The sequence below is a fragment of the Scyliorhinus torazame genome, chromosome 13 (assembly GCF_047496885.1).
Source record: "Scyliorhinus torazame isolate Kashiwa2021f chromosome 13, sScyTor2.1, whole genome shotgun sequence".
Classification (NCBI taxonomy): domain Eukaryota; kingdom Metazoa; phylum Chordata; class Chondrichthyes; order Carcharhiniformes; family Scyliorhinidae; genus Scyliorhinus; species Scyliorhinus torazame.
This window is the reverse complement of record NC_092719.1, coordinates 52,686,122-52,707,406: the sequence shown is the minus strand read 5'-3', so window position 1 is coordinate 52,707,406 and position 21,285 is coordinate 52,686,122. Positions and strand designations below refer to the sequence as shown.

Genomic DNA, 21,285 nt, shown 5'->3' with positions numbered 1-21,285 from the left:
CATCAGTCAGCCTGCTGGATTACACTGTTGAGTCATTTTGAGGCAATGAGCTGCAGGTTGCTGGAGATTAGTAGAGCTTCTGTATCAGTGTGCAAAACCTCTGGCTCCAGAGGAATTATGTACGTGTCTGCAGCAACTTCTGAAAGCTCTCACAGATGCTTGGCTCAAGCTGCCATGTTGAGACACATTCAGGAGTCTTAATTGAGCTTGCCTTGTTAAAATAGCATTTTGGTGTATTTGACTACCCTCTCATCATCTGCAAAGAAGCAAAATGCTCACTAGTTGTGTCTTTAGTAAGAATTTATCTTACTTGTTAGAATTATGATCAAACAATATGCCGTTTTATTATTAATATGCTGTTGGTTACAGTTTGCTGTGCTCTACAAGGATCAAGAATGCCTCGGCAGTGGCAAAATTAAAGAGCTTGGCCCTTCCATATACATGCTGCAACAAGGAGAGGGAGCAGAATTGGCAAGACCCAGAAGACTGACATAACCCGTTAAAGAACTCACCACAAAACCTTCAATTTGACACGACCAGATTAGGATAACTGATTGCATCTGTAAATATGCTGGAATCCAAATGCATCATGATCCCAGTGACAGAGGAAGTGAACACTGCCTTCCTACTTCCCTTATATCTTAGTGATTATCCGGTAAGTCAGGGGCAGAGGTTAACTGTGCAACCAGTTCATGGCTGTCAAGTTTAGAGCAGAATTTTTCCTGATTCTATGCTGAGATGTATCCCCAGTTACCGAAAGATGTACGGAATTCAAGAAGATACATATTTTGGAATTTGTTTTCACAATGCTTACAGTTACTGTAAATGATTTTCCATATAAAATAAAAATATTTTAATTTAACTTTTAATAGAATCAGAGACAATTATTTAATGATGGTTGGTGTTTGAGATACAAAATATGTCAACATTGGAACTCTGAAATAGAACAGAAGATGCTAAATATGCAGAGACATGAACTCCTTATAGAGCTAATGGGTGGCAACAGTAGGGATGAAAACTATAGATCACTAAATACAATCACAATGGGAAATTATTGGATGAATATCTTAAATACAGCAAAAAGTTAAAATTCTGTGTACTCCACCTATTTATTTTGGAAAGTACTGCCAAAGATCTAATGTCTTTAAGGGACGGAAACCTGTCATCCTTACCTGGTCTGGCCTACATGTGACTCCAGATCCACAGAAATGTGGTTGACTCTTAAAGGTCCTAGCAAGCCACTCGGTTGTATTCAACTGCTACATAGAAAACAAACAGGACTGAAATCGGATGCACCACCCGGCATCAACCTAGGCAATGGAAACGACGATGGCCAACCCAACCCTGTCGACCCTCCAAAGTCATCCGTACTAACATCTGGGACTTGTATCCAAATTGGGAGAGCTGTCTCATAGAGTCTGTTGCCTGATATAATCAGACTCAGGGAACCATGCCTTACAGATAATGCCCCAGACGTCACCAACCCCATCCCTGGGTATGTCCTGTCCCGCAGGCAGGACAGGCCCAGCAGAGGTGGTGGCAGAATGGTAGAGAGTCAGGAGGGAGCTGCCCTCTGAGTCTCCAACATCGATTCTGGAGCCCACAAAGTCTCATGGCACCAGGTCAAACATGGGCAAAGAAACCTCCTGCTGATTACCACGTACTGTCCACCCTCAGTTGATGGATCAGTATTCCTGTATGTGGAACAGCACTTGGAGAGAACACAGATTCACAAGGATGCAGAATATACTGCGGGTGGTGGACTTCAAAGTCCATCATGCAGAGTGACTCGGTAGTACCACCACAGATTGAGCTGGTCGGGTCCTAAAGGACATAACTGCTAGACTAGCATTGCGGCAAGTGGTGAGGGAACTAACAAGAGGGAAAAATCAGATTTGACCTTATCCTCACCAACCTGCCTGCCGCAGATGTATCTGTCCATGACGATATCAGTCCTTGTTGAGATAAAGTCTCATCTTGACATTGAGGATAACCTCCATCATGTGTGGAACTGCCACTGTGCTAAATGGGATACACCTGATACAAATGATTCATCTGAGGAAGGAGCAGCGCTCCGAAAGCTAGTGTTTGAAACAAACCTGTTGGGACTTTAATCTGGTGTTGTAAGACTTATTACTAAATGGGATAGACATAGAACAGATCTAGCAATCCAAGACTGGGTAACAAAGAGGCACTGTGGGCCATTTACAGCAGCAGAATTGTACTCGCCACAACCTGTACCCTCGTAGCCCGGCATATTCTTCACACGATCAACCATGGTTCACTGATCGCTTCTTGGCCTTTTGGCTAAGATCAAGTGTAGTAGCCTTTTGGCTCAGGTCTGGTATTTTCCTCTTGTGGGGACCATGAATTGGATTCAATTTGAATTTGAATTGGTTTTTGGAGCAGGCAAGGAGCTGGATTAGGGGTTCGCCCCTGTCCACACTCTGAGCCCTGGCTTTGTAACTCAGACTTTTTTTTTTTAAAAACCTGATTCAATGAAGGTTGCAGGAGAGCATGCCAGGAGCAACCTAATAATTAGGTGTCAATTTGGTGAAGCTACAACACAGGATTACTTGTGTGCCAAACAACATAAGCAGCAAGTAATAGAGCTAAGCAATTCCACAACCAATGGATCAGATCTAAGCTCTGCTGCCCTGCCACATCCAGCCGTGAATGCTGGTGGACAATTAAACAACTCACTGGAGGAGGAGACTTCACAAATATCCACATCCCCATGATGGTGGAGGCCAGCACATCAGTGCAAAGGATAAGGCTGAAGCGTTTGCAACAATCTTCAGCCAGAAGTGCCAAGTGGATGATCCATCTCAGGCTCCTCCAAAGGTCCCCTCATGTTCTAGGGAGGAGATGCTCTGGCTGATTCCACAATCCAGCTCTTGGTCAGCAACATTGTAGGTAGATGAGGAACATATCAGCCATGATAGAATGGTGGAGCTGACTCGATGGGCCGAATGGCCTAATTCTGCTCCTATATCTTATGAATTTATCAGAGATGCAAGTATTCATCCAACTTGATTCATTCCAAGTGAAATCATTATATATATATATATATATATGTATATATATCTAGTCTGTTTTTTGTATTAGGATTTAAACGGTGTCTTGTTTACTCGCCAGTTAAATATTTTGTCTGTTATTAAGTGTTTCTCTCGCCACTGGAAAACACTTTGTCTGTTTAATGTGTTTTTTCTCACCCACCAAAACACATTGTTTTATCAGACTTACCGATTTTCAGGCCGGCAAGTCAGTCACAGTCCGCGGTGGTACAAGAAATGGCTTAAGGCACTGGATACTGAAATATTCTGGCAATACTGAAGACTTACATTTCAGAACTTGCCGTGCCCCTAACTAAGCTGTTCCAGTACAGCTACAACTCTGGCACCTTTCCAGCTATGTGAAAAGTTGCCCAGGTGTGTCCTGTACACAAAAAGCAGGACAAATCTAACCCAGCCAATTAACACTCCGTCAGTCTACTCTCGATCATCAGTAAAGTGATGGAAGGGGTCATCAGCAATGCTATCACGTGGCATTTACTTAGCAATAACCTGCTCACACGCGCAGTTTAGGTTCTGCCAGGATCACTCAGCTCCTGACCTCAGTGCAACATGGACAGGCTGAATGCCAGAGGTGAGCAACTGCCCTTGATGTCAAGGCAGCATTTGACCGAGTGTGGCAAAACTGGAGTCATACCTGCACAAAGGAAGGTGGTTGGAGGTCAACAATCATAAATCCAGGACATCACTGTAGGAGTTCCTCAGGAGAGTGTTCCAGACCCAATGGCCACTTCACCAATGACCTTCCTTCCATCATAAGGTCAGAAGTGGGGATGTTCGCTGATGACTGTACAATATCCAGCACCATTCGCGACTCCTCAAACGCAGTGTAAATGCACCAAGACCTGGACAACATCCATGCTTGGGTTGACAAGCTCCATGCAAATGCCAGGCAATGACCATCTCCAACAAGAGAATATCTAGCCATCATCCCTTGACATTCAAATGACATAATCATCGCTGAACCCCCCACTATCAACATCCTGTAGCCGTTGACCTAAAACTGAGATGAACTAGCCATATAAATACTGTGACTGTCAGAGCAGGTCAGAGGCTCGGAATCCGGTGGCATATAACTCACCTCCTGACTCCCCAGAGCCTGTCTACAACATACAAGGCACAAGTCAGGAGTGTAATGGAATAATCTCCACTTGCCTGGATGAGTGCAGCTCCAACAATATTGAAGAAGCTCGACACCATCCAGGACAAAGCAGCCCTCTTTGTTTGGCACCCCATCCACAAACATTCAATCCCTCCACCACCAACAATAGCAGCAGTGTGTACCATCTACAAGATGCAAGGCAGGAACTCAGCAAGGCTCCTTAGACAGAACCTTCCAAACCCCTGACTGCTACCATCTAGAAGGACAAGGGCAGCAGATATCAGGGAACACCACCACCTGGAGGCTCCCTTTCAAGTCACTCACCATCCTGCCATGGAAACATATCGCCGTCCTTTACTGTCACTGGGAAAAAACACTGGAACTCCCTCCCTCACAGCACTGTGGGTGTACCTATACCTCCAGGACTGCAGCGGTTAAAGGAGGCAGCTCACCACCATCTTCTTAAAAGCAACTAGGTATGGGAACGAAAAGCTTGCCTAACGAGCGACGTCCACATCCCATAAATGAATTGTAAAAATATTATCGTCCTGTTATGTAATTTGCTTGTTTTTAAATTTAGCTTTTTCATGTTCTCACTTACCGTTTAAAAAACAAAATAGTTGTAAGCATTGTTCAAGCTGCAAAAAGACTACAACAGAAGTAAATTTTTCTTTGAAGTCGGGGCTCATGCCACCATGACCAAATAACACATGGGAGTGCATAACAGAAAAGCAAGCTGCAAAGTGGGAACAGTACTCCAGTTCTGGGCTTATAATTCAACCAGCAAAGTAAAGGGCCATCCTTCACAATATAGGTGTGATTTGCAAGTGACTGTAGTCAAGAGCACCTGTACACATTTATAATGCCATTAACATTGCAAAAAATCCTCAAGGTGCTTCACAAGGAGGTTGGGGTGGTCAAATGGGTGATCAGTGAAGTAGATTTGAAGATGGAGAAAAATGGAGTACGGTGGATTGGTTTGGAGAGTACGACTGCGAGACTATGATGGCTGAGCCAATGGAGCAGTTGGGGTGGGGTGGGGTGACACACAGTAACCTGAACTTAGAGACAGTAAGAGGTCTTACAACACCAGGTTAAAGTCCAACAACTTTGTTTCGAATCACTAGCTTTCGGAGCGTAGCTCCTTCATCAGGCGAGTGATGGAAGGAATGCGCTCTGAAAGCTAATGATTCCAAACAAACCTGTTGGACTTTAACCTGGTGCTGTAAGACTTCTTACTGTGCCCACCCCAGTCCAACACCAGCATCTCCATATCTTGAATTTAGAGAGATGGAGGATACAAACTGCAACATGAAGCTGGAGATGGTTGGAACGTAGGATATGGGCAAGGTCATTAAGAGATTAGTGAAGGACGATGCGTATTTTGAAATCACTGCGTTGAAGGATGAGGAACCAGAGTGTTCAATGAACAGGACTTTTCACAGTCTGAGTGCAGTCAGATCAATTCTGGATGAGGTGGAGATCAAAAGGTCAATTTGGAGAGTATTTGTATTCATGGACAGGGTTTCCATGGTAGTGCGAATGAGTTCAAGCCAAAGGCAGGTACTGTTTCAATGGTTTGAAGCTTAGTTCTTGGTCAAGTATTTCGGTCACTCATTAAGGCAGTTTAAAGAACTAGATGTATTTTGATGAAAGAAAACATTCCAGAAATGTCTTCATGAACAGTGACAGTTTTTGTAACTAATGTTTATAATTTCTTAAGGGGGAACCAGCAAACCAGAAAGATTGATTTTGTGTAAATGCCAGAATAGTAAAGTAAGAAATGGGTTAAAATAGATTTTCTGTTTGAGGAGTCCATGGCAGATGAGAGAATAGCACGGAGCTATTACTCCTATTTATTCTATTTTTCCTACAAATTTCACATTGGACACATTAGATAACGAGCCTGCTAAATAGACTTTAATTTTGTCTAATGTGTTAATGGATAGGCTCTGGTAACAGTTAGCCGCAACAGTAGTTGTCTGTGAGTCATTGCTGCAGTTAATGTATGTTTGTTTATGTTCACAGTTACATCGAATGATTAAAAATCTTTGCAGGAACATTATGAAATATAAAATGTTACTGCAGCAATTGGAGAGTAATTCCAAAGCATTTTTGGAAAGACAGTTTTCCGTTTCAGGACCATATTATCCAGGTTTGACACTAACCTAAACAGTTAATTAACAGACAGTAAAACATACTTCTGAAAAGGTTTTATTTTACTAATTATTCCCTTCCATATTTAAATTTTCATCACATATCCAAACAACCACAATAAACTAAACAAATGAAAATAATAAACCAACCTCTCTCCCCATCTAACAGTGACCTATTCCTCAGGGTTTGCTTCCGAGATAGCCAGTGAGGCGAAGGCCAGGACATCTGCAACCGCCCCTGTCCGTAAGTCCGACACCCCAAATATGGCCACTAAAGGACAGGGCTCCAGCTCAATGTTCAGAATCGCCAATATGGTGCTGAAAAAAGAAACCCAAAAAGCCACAAGCTTTGAACAGGACCAGAACATGATCCGCGGGGCCTCTCAAACAGCACTTTCACCTATCCTTAACACCCGTGAGAAACAATTCATTCTGGCCTGAATAAGGTGCACCCTAAACACGACCTTGAGCTGGATAAGGCTCAGCCTCGCACAGGATGACGTAGCGTTCACGCTACAGAGGGCCTCATTCCACATCTCCTACCCAATATAGACCCCAGCTCCTCCTCCCATTTGGCCTTCACCCCTTCCACTGAGACCAGCTCTTCCCCCAAAATCTGTGCCAGATGTACTACCCTCTTCCCTCCCCACAGAGGATAAAATCCTCTCCAGTAAGGCACCACTGGGATTGTCAGAAACAAAAGTTTGTACCTGGAGGTACGAAACCCAAGAGCCCGACTTTCTCCTTCAACTCCTCCAGGCTGGCAAACAGCCCCTCCAGGAATAAATCACTCACTCTCTCCAGCCCTCTCCCCATCCACCCCCAAAAGTGGCATCTAACATCACTGGCTGGAACAGTTGGTTCCTACCAATGGGGGCCAAACTTGACACTGACCCCACTTGAAGTGCCGACGGAGTTGCCTCCATATTTTTAAGTGGAGACCACCACCGGATTTGGCGAATATTTTGCCAGACCAAATGGCAGAGACACTGCCACCAGCGCCCCCAAACTGGACCCTCTACATGACCCAGATTCCATCCGCACCTAGGTCTCCGCACCACCCCAACACCTTCTCCGTGTTGGCAGCCCAGTAATAAAACATCAAATTTGGCAACACCAATCCCCCTCCCTCCCGATTGTCTATCCCTCTGGAAGATCCTCTTCCGAATCTTCAGGGTTTTCCCTGCCCATATGAAACCTGGTATAAACCACTCAATCCCCTGAAAAATGACTTGGGTAAAAATACTGGAAAACACTGAAATAAAAACAAGAATCTTGTTAAGGTGTTCATTTTGATGGATTAAATCCGGCCCACCAAGGACAATGGGAGGCTGTCCCACCTTTGCAGGTCAGCAGTAACCCTACCCGCCAGGCTGGTAAAATTCAATTTACGTAGCAGCATCTAAACCCGCGCCACCTGGACCCCAAACACTGACAGGGACTAGTTTTCAGCAATCAAAAATTCTGATGTTATCACAAACCCGTTATTTTCAAAATATTGACCATGTTCAATGCCAGTTTGTTTCGGTGATCATAGATAATTTTGCTTGTTAATAGGAGCTGCCAAGTAATTAATTCCAAATTAATAAACATAGAAAATGTAGAGTTGCACATGTACAATGCTTTAAGAAACTTCTATGTAAAGGTAAGTAGTTGTTAATAATTAAATAGGATGTGAAGAGGATGCTAAAAGACCAAATTAATAAAGTTAGGCCAGTGCCAGATAATTTCAGAAGGAACCTGATGACAATGTTACATGGCATTGTTTTAAAAAAAAATTTAGAGTACCCAATTCATTTTTTCCAATTAAGGGGCAATTTAGCATGGCCAATCCACCTCGCCTGCACATCTTTGGGTTGTGGGGGCAAAACACACGCAAACACCACACAGACAGTGACCCAGAGCTGGGATCGAACCTGGGACCTCGGCGCCGAGAGGCAGCAGTGCTAACCACTGTGCCACTGTGCTGCCCATTAAACGGTTTCCATCTAAAAATTCAAAAGCGAAGGAATAAGTTGGAACCTCGAAGAGTGTTTCCAAACAAGACACCAAGTAACATATTGCCACTTGCTTAAGTATTCTGCAACACTGAAATCTCTTCAGTGTTGGTTGTACAATTTTGAAAATCGACTCATTTAAAAATGTTAACATTCAGTCGCTTACACATAGAGCACTATTTCATATCAGAAAAGCAGCACTTGTAAGAAAATTATTGTGAAATGTCTTTCCCCTAAACTTTTAATTGAAACCATAAAAGCTAGTGATTCGGCTGTCTTGCGTCTACACACTGAAAAAAGTTTCAAAATGCCGAACAAACCGCAATAAAAAGATTTGCGTAAAAAATCTGCTCTCAAAATTATCAAGCGCTTCTCTTTTCACCGGTTACAGCTGTGAAAACAAGCAAGAGTAAGGATTTTTGGCAAGTTGAGTGTGAAAATCTCAAGTGTTAAGGACAAAAGCTTTACAATAATGGTTGATATTTGTACCCTTAACTTCCAAGCAGCCCCAGTTAACTTTATGTATGATGTGAGGCATTTTAAATTTTCATGAGAACTATTCATTCAGCATTGGCACATTGAGGTTCCAAACCGAAATGTGTGTTTCCAGTGGAACACAAATGAATAAAAAGTATGGAATTATTATATCAAGAACTTTAATGAAACTTTGTTTCTTACTATCCAGAAACTCTGAATCTTGGATTTTGAAATAATGGAAATGGCTATTACAAGCGATTTTTTTTCTCTTGATCAAACTCGACAATAATGAATGGGAGAAAAATCCTTTAAAAAATGCAGAAAATTTAATGCCTCACAGTACATTATTTCCAATTAGAAAATGAGTCTGGCTGATCTATGTAAATGATATTCTCTTCCCTCCTCCCTTTTTCTACCATTGCTCCCACTCTTTGTTAGAAGTTCAGCTGCTGTGTCACTGCTTATTGCTGCCAAACACTATTCAGCTCTGCTCTTCCATTGTGTCAGCCTCTCTCTTGCATATTTCTCTTCACATTCTGTCATTATTGAAAAGCTTTAGCTCCTTAACCCGTGAGATTTTGCACACTCAACTCGCTGGAAGACTGCCAAAGCGCAGTTTATAAAATAAAGTGCATTTTGTTCAGACAGTAGAGAAGTCACGTTTTAAATTTCTAACCTGGTCACAGCTCAATTTTGGAATAGTCCTTAATTCTGTCTAATGATGCAGCATCAGATAAAGAGAGATTCAGTCCATCAAAGCAAGGGAAAAAAATACCTTTAAAAGAATGGTGTGTGAATGAATTTAATTAAATCATTAAAACTTTAATCATTTCATGCTTAAACTCTAGATAATCTGTTTTTAAACATTGTTATCTGTGGTATTTTCGGGATGGCCAATTTTCTTTTCGCAAAGTCTATTTTTTTAAAAATCTGTCAGTGCTGCCCAAAGGCCCAAAGCCCTGGAATACCATCCCAATATTTCTTTATCTCTCTACCTCATTTTCCTCCTTCGAGATACCCCTCAAACTCTACCTCTTTGATCAGGCTTGTGGTAATCTGACCTAATGTTTCCCTTTGTGACTTGGTGTCATACTTTGTTTTATAATGTTCCGATGAAGCACCTTGGGATGTTTCATTACATTAAAGGTGCTATAGAAGTTGTTGGTGTTACCTGAATCCTTAATGCCCAAACAGCACATGCAGTCCCTTGTGTGGCACGAGTCAAATTCATGCATTGGTTAAAAAAATATAGGTTTGCCCCCACAACATCCCATTTGCAGAATGACCTACCCATGGTCGAGACAAGACCGAAGTAACAATTATCCATCTTAGAGACAAAAGAAGCCTCTATGGGATCGGTCTCACTCCATCGTCATGCACCTTGTTTTGGCTGATTGGAATTTAGGTGATTTTTTAATTTTAAAACTGTTATAACCCCCATGAAGATCACCGTGTATTGCTGATTGATCTCCCCGTGGGGTTTTGCAGAGTACAATTTCCCGTATTCAGCGGACAGAGGCCCACCCACTATGGACTCACTAGCTGGGCTTTAAGTATTGACCTAAACCCGGACTGGGGAGTTCCCGATGGTCCCAGGGTCAGACACTTGTCCTGTACGCTGCATTTTTATTTTTGTTGTGGAATCAACCTTCTTCTAGCCTGGGTTGGCCTAGAATTATTACAAAAACATAGGACAGGATTCTCCGGCCGTGTCCGCTCGCAGACCGGAGAATCCCTCCCGAGGTCAATAGACTTTTCCGTTGTCCGCGTGTGGTGGTGCTTGCCCGTGGGGTTCTTGAGGCAGGAAGAATCCAGCCCATAATCTGCACATCCACACTCCTCAAGCACAACAACTCGCACCAACCTTTAGTGTTGGGGAATTTCATAAAATATGGGTCAGACTCATGAGGCCTTATGAGGATCTTGCAGAATTAGGACAAGGATTTTTAATTAATATGCTGGGGATCCAGAGCCAGTGGGTGTTGGTGAGCACAAGTATGACAGGTGACTAAAAATTACGACAGGTTAGAATGGCCGTGGGGGAGTTTTCAGTGAGTTAGGGAATTCAGGTCTGGAAGGAGTCATAAATGTGGATGAACGTTTGAACAGCTTTGAAGCCTTACCTGGTGACTGACCAGCCTAACGCACTGGGACTGTTCATGATCAACCACCTGATCAACAATGGAAGAGGTAGATCCAACATAGGGAGCCAGGATTTCTCTTACCTATTTGGAATATCTGGATCAATATCTTTCCCACATGGATGACTCATACACATACCTTTACTCAAAGCACACTCATTCTCGCACTCAAAATGATATTCTCGTTATTAAATTTTTTAAAAATCATATATTTAATGCAGTAGTTCTAACACACAAAAGGTATTGGAAAATCTGGAACGCTGCTCCCAAAAGGTCCAAGTTGAGTATTGCATTATGAGCATTAACGCCCATGTATTCCTTTACATGTAGGTCTGATGATCACCATTAAATGCTAGAGCTATAATATCAAAGCCCTCCATAGCTGCACAAAACTGTAGCACCAACATGGTGCTTCTGCTATTTACAAATAAACATTTAAAGACTCTATTAGCTCCCTCTTGACCATTATCCTAGAGGTGAGAAAACAGCTATATTCTTGGTTTTGTCCACAGTAGTGTTAGATCTTCAATCCCAACCAGTTAAAACCCTCGCACGGTTGGTCTCAACATTGAGCTAATGTGAACCTCAACCAGTTCAAACAGAGATTATTCCTCTCAAAATTCTTACCTTCTCCATAGAATATCCCCCAGTTGTCCACATACCTTAGTCTTTTCCTCTGATATAGATCCTCCAGTCATAGGTTGAGTGGAATTATCTTGTTATTCCTCTCCGGTGAGCCATAAAGCACAGGTAAGATACAGATCCATGATTCTAGTAGCTTTGTTCATTAACTAACCAACTACAGTTATCCTGCAGAACAAACTTCTGTCAATATGTGGCAACATCAGTTCCATAATATTCAACTTTCATCAGCTTACTTACTTGCCTTGTAGATCCATACACTGGAAAACCCATAACCACTGCTGAAAAAAAATGATCCATGCACAGCATGCTGTCTGTGTGCCAAATGATATGCTCCCCAATGAGAAAAACACATTGACTTAGCTCCCTCTTGCTTGCTTTTGCCTTCTTGTATGCTTTTCATTTCTTGGCTGATTTGCTGGGACTGTTAGCTGTAGTAGGAATGCCGATCTAATGAAAAATACCTAACCTCTGAAGTCTTCATTTATAATTGTTCCTCCCCATTGGTGGTATCAACCTGGACTAACAAATTCACGCAACCTTTTGCATTGGTTTACATCCTTCCTGAGAATGAAGTGCCCAAAGCACAAAAGTCCACTGTGTCCTAATGAAGAATGTCTACAAATTCAGCAATACCACCTTGCCTTTTGTAAAACCAAGGATTCAATTTCCAAGGCTCTCTGTACTTGCACTGCTACCTTTAATGATCAGACTATCTGCATAACTTCTCCAGTTCAAATCCATTTGAAATGCATTTTTCTTTCTCTGATATTACTTCAAAAATGTATTACTTCATTTTTTTCTTCATCTGTGACCAGTCTGCCAAGACTTCTACTTAGATCCATATGCAGCACTGGCAATTTTCAGCACAATTCATCATATCCCACAATCTGGTTTAATCAGCAAATGTATTCCTGGTGATTTATATAGCATGTCTGCTCACTTTTCAAAGGCAATCTTGGTATTTCCAACTGATCATCGTTCCCTCCTATGTTAATTTGCATTGATTAATGCACTTTACTTGATCTGCCTTACTTCCATCTTATACAAGAGCAGTACTACCTTGGTGCTGGAGTTAATGCAGACTCCTTAGGTTCTCAGAGAGTGCTTTATTACCACCAAAGATACCAGAAAACCTAAGACTGGGCAGAGGAACAGCAGCAGGGAGAACTGTGAACTCATGGGAGTAATTTCCATCTTCGGTCCAAAACAAGCATTGTGTATTGGCCTCTCGCTGTAGATTCTGTTTGGGTTTTCTTTTCAATGTAGGGTCAAAAGCATGTCATCCGAGAGAGCAGGAACCTGATCTGTTTGAGGAGAATGTTAGATACCAGTTGTTAGATGATCTGGAGTTGGGGATCAAGCGCAATGTGTCGAAGGTTGCAGACAACACTAAGATGAGTGGTAAAGCAAAAAGTGCAGAGGATACTGGAAGTCTGCAGAGGGATTTGGATAGGTCAAGTGAATGGGCTAGGGTCTGGCAGATGGAATACATTGTTAACAAATGTGAGGTTATCCATTTTGGTAGGAATAACAGCAAAAGGAATTATTATTTAAATGATAAAATATTAAAACATGCTGCTGTGCAGAGGGACCTGGGTGTCCTAGTGCATGAGTCGCAAAAAGTTGGTTTACAGGTGCAACAGGTGATTAAGAAGGGGAATGGAGTTTTGTCCTTCATTGCTAGAGGGATGAAATTTAAGACTAGGGAGGTTATGATGCAACTGTATAAGGTGTTAGTGAGGCCACACCTGGAGTATTGTGTTCAGTTTTGGTCTCCTTACCTGAGAAAGGACGTACTGGCGCTGGAGAGTGTGCAGAGCAGATTCGCTAGGTTAATCCCAGAGTTGAGGGGGTTGGATTACGAGGAGAGGTTGAGTAGACTGGGACTGTACTCGTTGGAATTTAGAAGGATGCGGGGGGATCTTATAGAAATATATAAAATTATGAAGGGAATAGATAGAATAGATGCTGGGAGGTTGTTTCCACTGGCAGGTGAAAGTAGAACTAGGGGGCACAGCCTCAAAATAAGGGGAAGTAGATTTAGGACTGAGCTTAGGAGGAACTTGTTCACCCAAAGGGTTGTGAATCTATGGAATTCCCTGCCCAGTGAGGCAGCTGAGGCTCCTTCATTAAATGTTTTTAAGATAAAGATGGATAGTTTTTTGAAGAATAAAGGGATGAAGGGTTATGGTGTTCGGGAGGGAAAGTGGAGCTGAGTCCACAAATGATCATCTATGATCTCATTGAATGGCGAAGCAGGCTCGAAGGGCCTGACGGCGTACTCCTGCTCCTCGTCCTTATGTTCTTATGTTAGCTTTGGGTCATTTCATTAAATGGCTTAGTTTCAAATTTTGTTAGATAACATCCCAATGTGAAATGTGCCCAATCAATACAAGCCGTTGTTACAAGGATAGAGTGATCGACACTGACAATAAAAGATTGGCCTGGATGTGACAGCAGAGCATGTTTTGATAAGAATTTTAGACAAAGTACACTTAAAAGTTTGGATATTTGGGAGGTGATGGAATTGATCCTAGCTGGGAAACCACGACATGGACAGTCAAAGCAAAGGTGGTGGTAGTATTGCACATGGAAGAGTGATAACAAGTAGACAGCTAGGTAAAATGGGCCAGGATTCGAACCCGGATCCTCAGCGCCGCAGTCCCAGTGCTAACCACTGCGCCGCAGTCCCAGTGCTAACCACTGCGCCACATGCCACCCTTATTAATGAGTCACCTTAGAGCTGATTAGGTATTTAGATCTTTTTAAAACTAAATTTAGAGTACCCAATTCATTTTTTCCAATTAAAGGGCAATTTAGCGTGGTCAATCCACCTAGCATGCACATCTTTGGGTTGTGGGGGGAAAACCCACGCAAACAAGGGGAGAATGTGCAAACTCCCCACGGACAGTTACCCAGGGCCGGGATCTAACCTAGGATCTCGGCACCGTGAGGCAGCAGTGCTAACCACTGCACCATTGTGCTGCCAGGTGTATCTTTAAGAGAGTTTGCAAACTTGATTGATAACAGAAGGGCAGCACGGTAGCGCCAGGGTCCCAGGTTCGATTCCCCGCTAGGTCACTGTCTGTGCGGAGTCTGCACGTTCTCCCCGTGTCTACGTGGGTTTCCTCCGGGTGCTCCAGTTTCCTCCCACAGTTCAAAGATGTGCAGATTAGGTGGATTGGCCATGCTAAATTGCTCTCGTGTCCAAAAAGATTAGGAGGGGTTATTGGGTTACGGGGATAGGGTGGAAGTGAGGGCTATGTGGGTTGGTGCAGACTGGGTGGGCCGAATGGCCTCCTGCACTGTATGTTCTATGTATGTTGATTAATAACAGAATGTTCAATATTAACAGATGTTCTAAGACAAGGGAGGGCATTGCAAAACCTTATAATAAAATGGGAATGCACATTTATATAACAGAGGGTAACTAAAAGTGTGCACTTGTCTACCTGAGGAGTACTGAAATCAATTAATATTCTAAGTTTGAAGAGGTCGATGGATACATTTTTGACAGACGGAATATTGGAGGTAGAGAAGAATAAGTGGTCTGTGATCTTTGAGACCAGCCCAATGAATGGAGACGGTCATTTCCAGTCCAGTGTGGTTCTATGATACTAAGGGGGCAGATTGCAGTGGAGGATAAGTAAAATTACAGCATGACTAGCAAGTAACTATGTTCTCCTGAAGCTTGCTTCATTGTCTTAGACATTTCAAAAGGAGTTTTTGTTAAAATTATCTGCAGTTTTATTTGTGCTTTTGCCTCCTCAGGAATTCTAAAATTGCAGGTAATTGGGGAGGCTGTGGACAAGGTTGCACCATTTAATAAACAGTGTGCGCATTGTTGGATCTGATAGTTTTCTGTCATCTTTCTTCTCATTTATTATGACGATAACTTGGCTGACTGAACTCAAATTGTAGTAAAGCACAAAGTAGAACTTCAGTCTCAGTGGACGAATACCAAACCACAATCAGCGGTAAATGTGTGGCAACATTGATCCATATATGTGAGGCTAAGCAGAATAGATGAGTAAATACTCTATATTCATTTCGTATATGTTACAGCATAAATTATGTTCCATTAAAATATGCCAGCTGGGGCAGCATGGTGGCGCAGTGGGTTAGCCCTGCTGCCTCATGGCGCTAAGGTCCCAGGTTCGATCCCGGCTCTGGATCACTGTCCGTGTGGAGTTTGCACATTCTCCCCGTGTTTGCGTGGGTTTCGCCCCCACAACCCAAAAGATGTGCAGGCTAGGTGGATTGGCCACGCTAAATTACCTCTTAATTGGGAAAAAAGAATTGGATACTCTAAATAAATTTTTTAAAATGCCAGCTTTGGGTATTCACGTCCTTTGATATGCAGCAAAAGTACGACCGTGTATGTTTATGCTAAATGAAACTGCACGGTGATAAAAAAGCTCCAATGAATTGGTTATAAAACAATGTAGGGATATCACCATGAGAATTACTTATGGTATAAATTACTACCAGGCTTTGATTTGTTCATAAGCTGCATAATCCTTTCATCACTCAGTTTATTGAGCAACCTGGAGAATGCATTCAACAAACATCTTTAGTGACTGAGAAAGAAAACAATATCACAAATTATAAAGAGAAAAAATGAAAATGGGAAAAAACAACCAAAAGAATTACAAACTGCTAGGAATGCATAGCTGGTTGATCAGCAGGTTACTGTAAGGACCTTTAACTTGAAAAGTTGATTCCAGTGCTGAAATATTACAACCCACAAAGGTTTATTATTATTTTGTTAAATTTAAGAGTACCCAATTAATTTTCCAATTAAGGGGCAATTAACCGTGCACATCTTTGTGTCGTGGGGGTGAGACAACGGTTTATTATTACAGCTATATCCTGCTATCGGAGGAAAAAGACCCAACATTACAAAGCACCCATTTGTCATGAAGTAAACTAATTTTAAAATATTAGGTACGATTTAACAGAAAATAGGTCCTGTTGTGGGCAGGCTTAGCGGGATCTTTCTGAGTGCTGATCCCCCTGCTGAACGGGACTCTTATTTTTTCGGGCCTCAGCAGGGAAGACCCCACCAAGGAAGCAGGTACCATCGTTTCCTGCACTGAGGAGATCTGCGCTCGACTGGGGTCTCCTCGGCGAGAGGATTCGATCCTGGGGGCTGGTTAGCTCTGGCGGAGATATATTTAAGTGTGCCTAACTGCATACTTAAATGTGCAAATTTAGGCCCCGTCCATTGTGGGCAGGATCCAGATCACGGTGTCTCGCGAGATCGCATTCGATCTCGCAAGGTGTGGCAAGCCGGTTAAATCTCGCGAAAGATTTACCGGCTGCGTCGTATCCAGAGTTGGGCGCGGCCGTTTAATCGCATCCTATAATTTACGTCTTCATTTACCTGTATGTACACTATTCTCTCACTTTCCACTTTCATCTCAATGGGTAATCGAGTATAACTTCAGAACACTGATAAACCCAGAAACTTACATCAAATTAAAAACCTGAATCAACTTCCCTCAACAGTCTTTTTTCCAGGCAGCACAGTGGCACAGTGGGTTAGTCCTGCTGCCTCACGGCGCCGAGGTCCCAGGTTTGATCCCGGCTCTGGGTCACTGTCCGTACCCAAGAAAATGAATTGGGTACTTTAAATTTATATTACAAAAAAGTATTTTTTCCAGTGAAAGCAATTTTGATATTTTGTCTTTCCACTACTTCATGTTTTTTTAAATATAAATTGATATTACTCAATTCATTTTTTCCAATTAAGGGGCAATTTAGCGTGGCCAATCCACCTGCCCTGCACATCTTTTGGGTTGTGGCATCGAAACCCACGCAAACACGGGGGGAATGTGCAAACTTCACACGGACAGTGATCCAGGGCTGGGATCGAACCTGGGACCTCAGCGGCGTGAGGCAGCTGTGCTAACCACTGTGACACCGTGCTGCCCTCTTTCCATTACTTCATAAGTTATTTTATTTGCTCCTCTTTAAATTTAGTTTTTATTAATTTAGAGTACCCAATTATTATTTTTTTCTAATTAAGGGGCAATTTAACGTGGCCAATCCACCTAACCTGCACATCTTTGGGTTGTGGGGGTGAAACGTACGCAGACAAGAGGCGAATGTGCAAACTCCACAGGGACAGTGACCCAGGGCCGGGATTTGAACCCGGGTCCTCAGTGCCGTAGGCAGCAGTGCTAACCACTGTGACACCCTTTATTTGTTCCTTTGTCAGTCGTCTGTAATCAATGTCCTATTGATAAGTTCCACAATATTGCAAATTTTCACAAGCTCTGACTTGCCAGGTCTTGAACTGCCTAACCTGCACTCCTTAAAGAGCCACCAGAGGAGGCCATTTAAAGACATGCTGCCACTCAGGCTGCTGTGGATGGGAAGTGGCGGAGTGGGTAGGGGGAATGGAAGATTTCCAAGCTGCGAGACTGTGAGGGCAGTTAGGTTTTTAAAAAAAAATGAAAGTACCTAATTCTTTTTTTTCTAATTAAGGGGCAATTTTACCATGGCTAATTCACCTACCCTGCACACCTTTGGGTTGTGGGAGTGAGACCCATGCAGACATGTGGAGAATGTGCAAATGCGCACCGACAGTGACCCAAGGCCAGGATCGAACCTGGATCCTCGGTGCCGTGAGGCAGCAGTGCTAACCACTGTGCCACGGTGCTATCCAGCAGTCAGGTTTTTAACAGAAATCTGTGAGGACACTTGTCGAGATTAAACATCATCAAATATATCGAACGAACGATTAAGAATATCTTAATAACATCAAGATAAATGCGTCACAAATGTGGGAACTGTATCTTTATTTTGCATCATTGCATGAAAATAAACTGTACTGTATGAATTGAGAGCTACCATTCTGAATACTCACCATGCAGTGAAGGCATTGCCTCACCAAGTTTCCTTTTATACTTGGGCCACATTGGGAGAGACTGAAGAAGTACACAAGAACAGAAGAATACACAAAACAAACAAGATATCCATATTAGATCATAAGGGGTTATTTTTGTCACATCTCCGGGTTGCAACCTAAGCAATTATTATTATTGCAAATAAAATTGCCTAAGTATAAGGCAGTATGAATTGCCTTCCACAAAGATGAGATTCTTAGACCACTTACGGGCGAGGGGGGACATGAGGCAGCAGTGCTAACCACTGAATCCCATGGCGCACCTTTTAGACCACTTACAGGACATGACTGAACTCAAGATGGAACCATTTTAGATCCAATCAGGAAGGATCACACTATTTTCCAAGAATTGTTAGTTGACCTATGCAATCTGTCTGTTGTTACCTTAGCCACTTCATTAGGTGATCGTGATCCAGTCACCAGCCAGAACACTGTGTGGAGGGGCAGGAGAGACAGACATTTTAAAAATTCATTACTTTATCAGAGTTACAAAGCCAGAACTCAGAGTGTGGTCAGGGGCGAACCCCGAATCCAGCTGCTTGCCTGCTCCAAAAACCAATCCAAATTCAAATTGAATCCAATTCATGGTCCCCACAAGAGAGACATACCAGATCCAGGCATTACACCTGATCCCACTCTCATCTTAGCCAAAAGGCCAAGAAGCGCTACACTTAATCTTAGCCAAAAGGCCGAGAAGCAATAGGAGAGACAGACATGAGTCTTCTGCTTGTTTGCTGCAGTCTAGAATGATGATGATCCATTAATGTCGCCTTTTGTACATAATGGAAAAAAGCCAGAAAAGGACTTCTGACTACATTAGGTTAGGTGGATCGGCCATGCTAACTTGCGCCTGACTGCCAAAGGTTAGGTGGGGTTATGGGGATCGGGCGAGGGCCTAGTTAGAGTGCTCTGTCGGAGGGTCAGTGCAAACTTCTTTTTAATTTTATAAATTTAGAGTACCCAATTAATTTTTTCCAATTAAGGGGCAATTTAGTGTGTTCAATCCACCTACCTTGCACATCTTTGGGTTGTGGGGGCGAAACCCACTCAAACACGGGGAGAATGTGCAAACCCCACACGGACAGTGACCCAGAGCCGGGAACGAATCTGGGACCTTGGCGCCGTGAGACTGCAGTGCTACCACTGCGCCACCGTGCTGCCCTTGGGTCAGTGCAGACTTGATGGGCTGAATGGATTCCTTCTGCACTGTAGGGTTTGCACGATCAGCTTTGGGGAGCCCTACATTACTTATAAAAATTAGTTGAACAATGTCATAAGTACATACCCGTGTCAAAGTGGGCACAAGTTTCACAACAGAGAAAAAGTCGTGTAACTGGTCTGGATGTTGGAAAATATTAGAAGTTTGTCGCTTATAAAATCCTGATAAAAAGTAAAGAGAGGTCAAGTACATCTGCCGTGGAAATCACTGAGAGTTCCCCTCGCTATCATCAGTGGCATATTAATCGTATGTGGAATATAATTTAAATTTGTTTTAGGTTGCAAAGAATAACATTTTATATCACTGCTCATATAAACAGCATATGACGAGTTAGTTTTAATCAGGCCATCTTTGCCATTTGCCCACAAGATGACAGGAGGAAAAAAATAATCACATGGCTGTCGGGTCCTATTTCTACAGCTTTGCTGGCAGAAGCTTGTGACAAGGTTGAACAATCACCATCTCTGGAGAGTACATGATACAAATGAGGAGATCCAATGGCGGGGCAAAACCACCAACAAAACTGGAAGAAATAAAATTAGTAAAAATATATCTGTAAAATTAGGGGAGAAATTCTGTTACTTGCACCAGTTTGATTTCATTTTTATTTTATTTTTTTACAAACATCAGCAAGTCCATAGCAACATATTTAAAACTGCAGATTGAATCATACTTAAATATCTCTTACCTCCCTGAAGATCTTTAATAGACGGGTACCTTTGTTCATATCTACTTTAGTAATAGCTCTCAGACAGAAAAAGGTCACATACAGGTGGGTCCGTGTAAGCTTTGTGCACCAACACAAAAGAAGATTAGGCAAATTACGCAAAGATTTTAATATGAAATACAAGAATGCTTTTGTTAACACGTTGACTGGCATATAAATGGCACTGGAAACCGGAGACAGAAGTCTAAAGTTTCACTGCTCATTACCCCTGTGCACTGCTTCACGAAGGCATTGATATCAAATCTTTTTTCAATTTCAGAGAGAAAAGTAGTTCCCAACTCTTGGGAACATAAATACCTCTTTCGCTATTGCATACAGTTGCTTAATCCAAATTTGCAGAATACTCACTATGATCAGGGAAGTGTGAGTTGCTGGAATAGTCTTTAACGTTATCTTTTTTTAGTCTGAAAGCAATTTACGGTTAATGACATACCATCCTTTATTTAAGCAATGTCGGCAAACCCACAAGAAGTTCCGTGATTCATAAATGTCTTTATCAGACAAAATGTAAGGTTGGCTGCTCTTGGCAGGTTCCCACAGTCTATTGTTCACTGTCAACCAGAGAATGAAGTACTATTTGAAGGTTGTCCAGCAAATAGTTGGTTGGACAGTTGAAGAAAACAAGCATGCATCTACATAGATAGAAAATAGAAGCAGGAGGAGGCCATTCAGCCTATCAAGCCTGCTATGCCATTCCTAACTGCTCTCACTGTCTCGCTGCTCGTGGTCCCCTCTCTTTTCTCCCTCCTGGTTCTCCTCCATTGTTCCCCCCCCCAACCTCCCACTGGGTTTGGTTACACTTTCTTCTTTCCCTGGGTCTTCCCGCTCTTTCCC

General features: G+C 42.6%; 2 protein-coding genes and 1 non-coding gene across 3 annotated transcripts in view; 2 read left to right on the top strand and 1 right to left on the bottom strand.

Moving 5' to 3' along the window:
• LOC140388012 (mitochondrial tRNA-specific 2-thiouridylase 1-like) overlaps positions 1–862 on the top strand; it is a 59,955-nt gene extending 59,093 nt beyond the window's left edge. Inside the window, 2 exon segments of the mRNA XM_072471484.1 lie at positions 370–448; positions 451–862. Coding sequence (XP_072327585.1) covers positions 370–448; positions 451–503 — 132 coding nt within the window. The 3' untranslated portion in view covers positions 504–862.
• Positions 1–9,501, bottom strand: part of srr (serine racemase) — an 87,208-nt gene extending 77,707 nt beyond the window's left edge. Inside the window, exon 1 of the mRNA XM_072471494.1 lies at positions 9,483–9,501. The gene's annotated coding sequence lies outside the window, so the exon portion shown is untranslated. The remainder of the gene's footprint in view (positions 1–9,482) is intronic.
• LOC140388696 (U2 spliceosomal RNA) lies at positions 2,288–2,479 on the top strand. The gene has a single exon (XR_011934255.1). It is a non-coding gene; the product is annotated as a U2 spliceosomal RNA (small nuclear RNA).
• Positions 9,502–21,285: the final 11,784 nt, after the last annotated feature.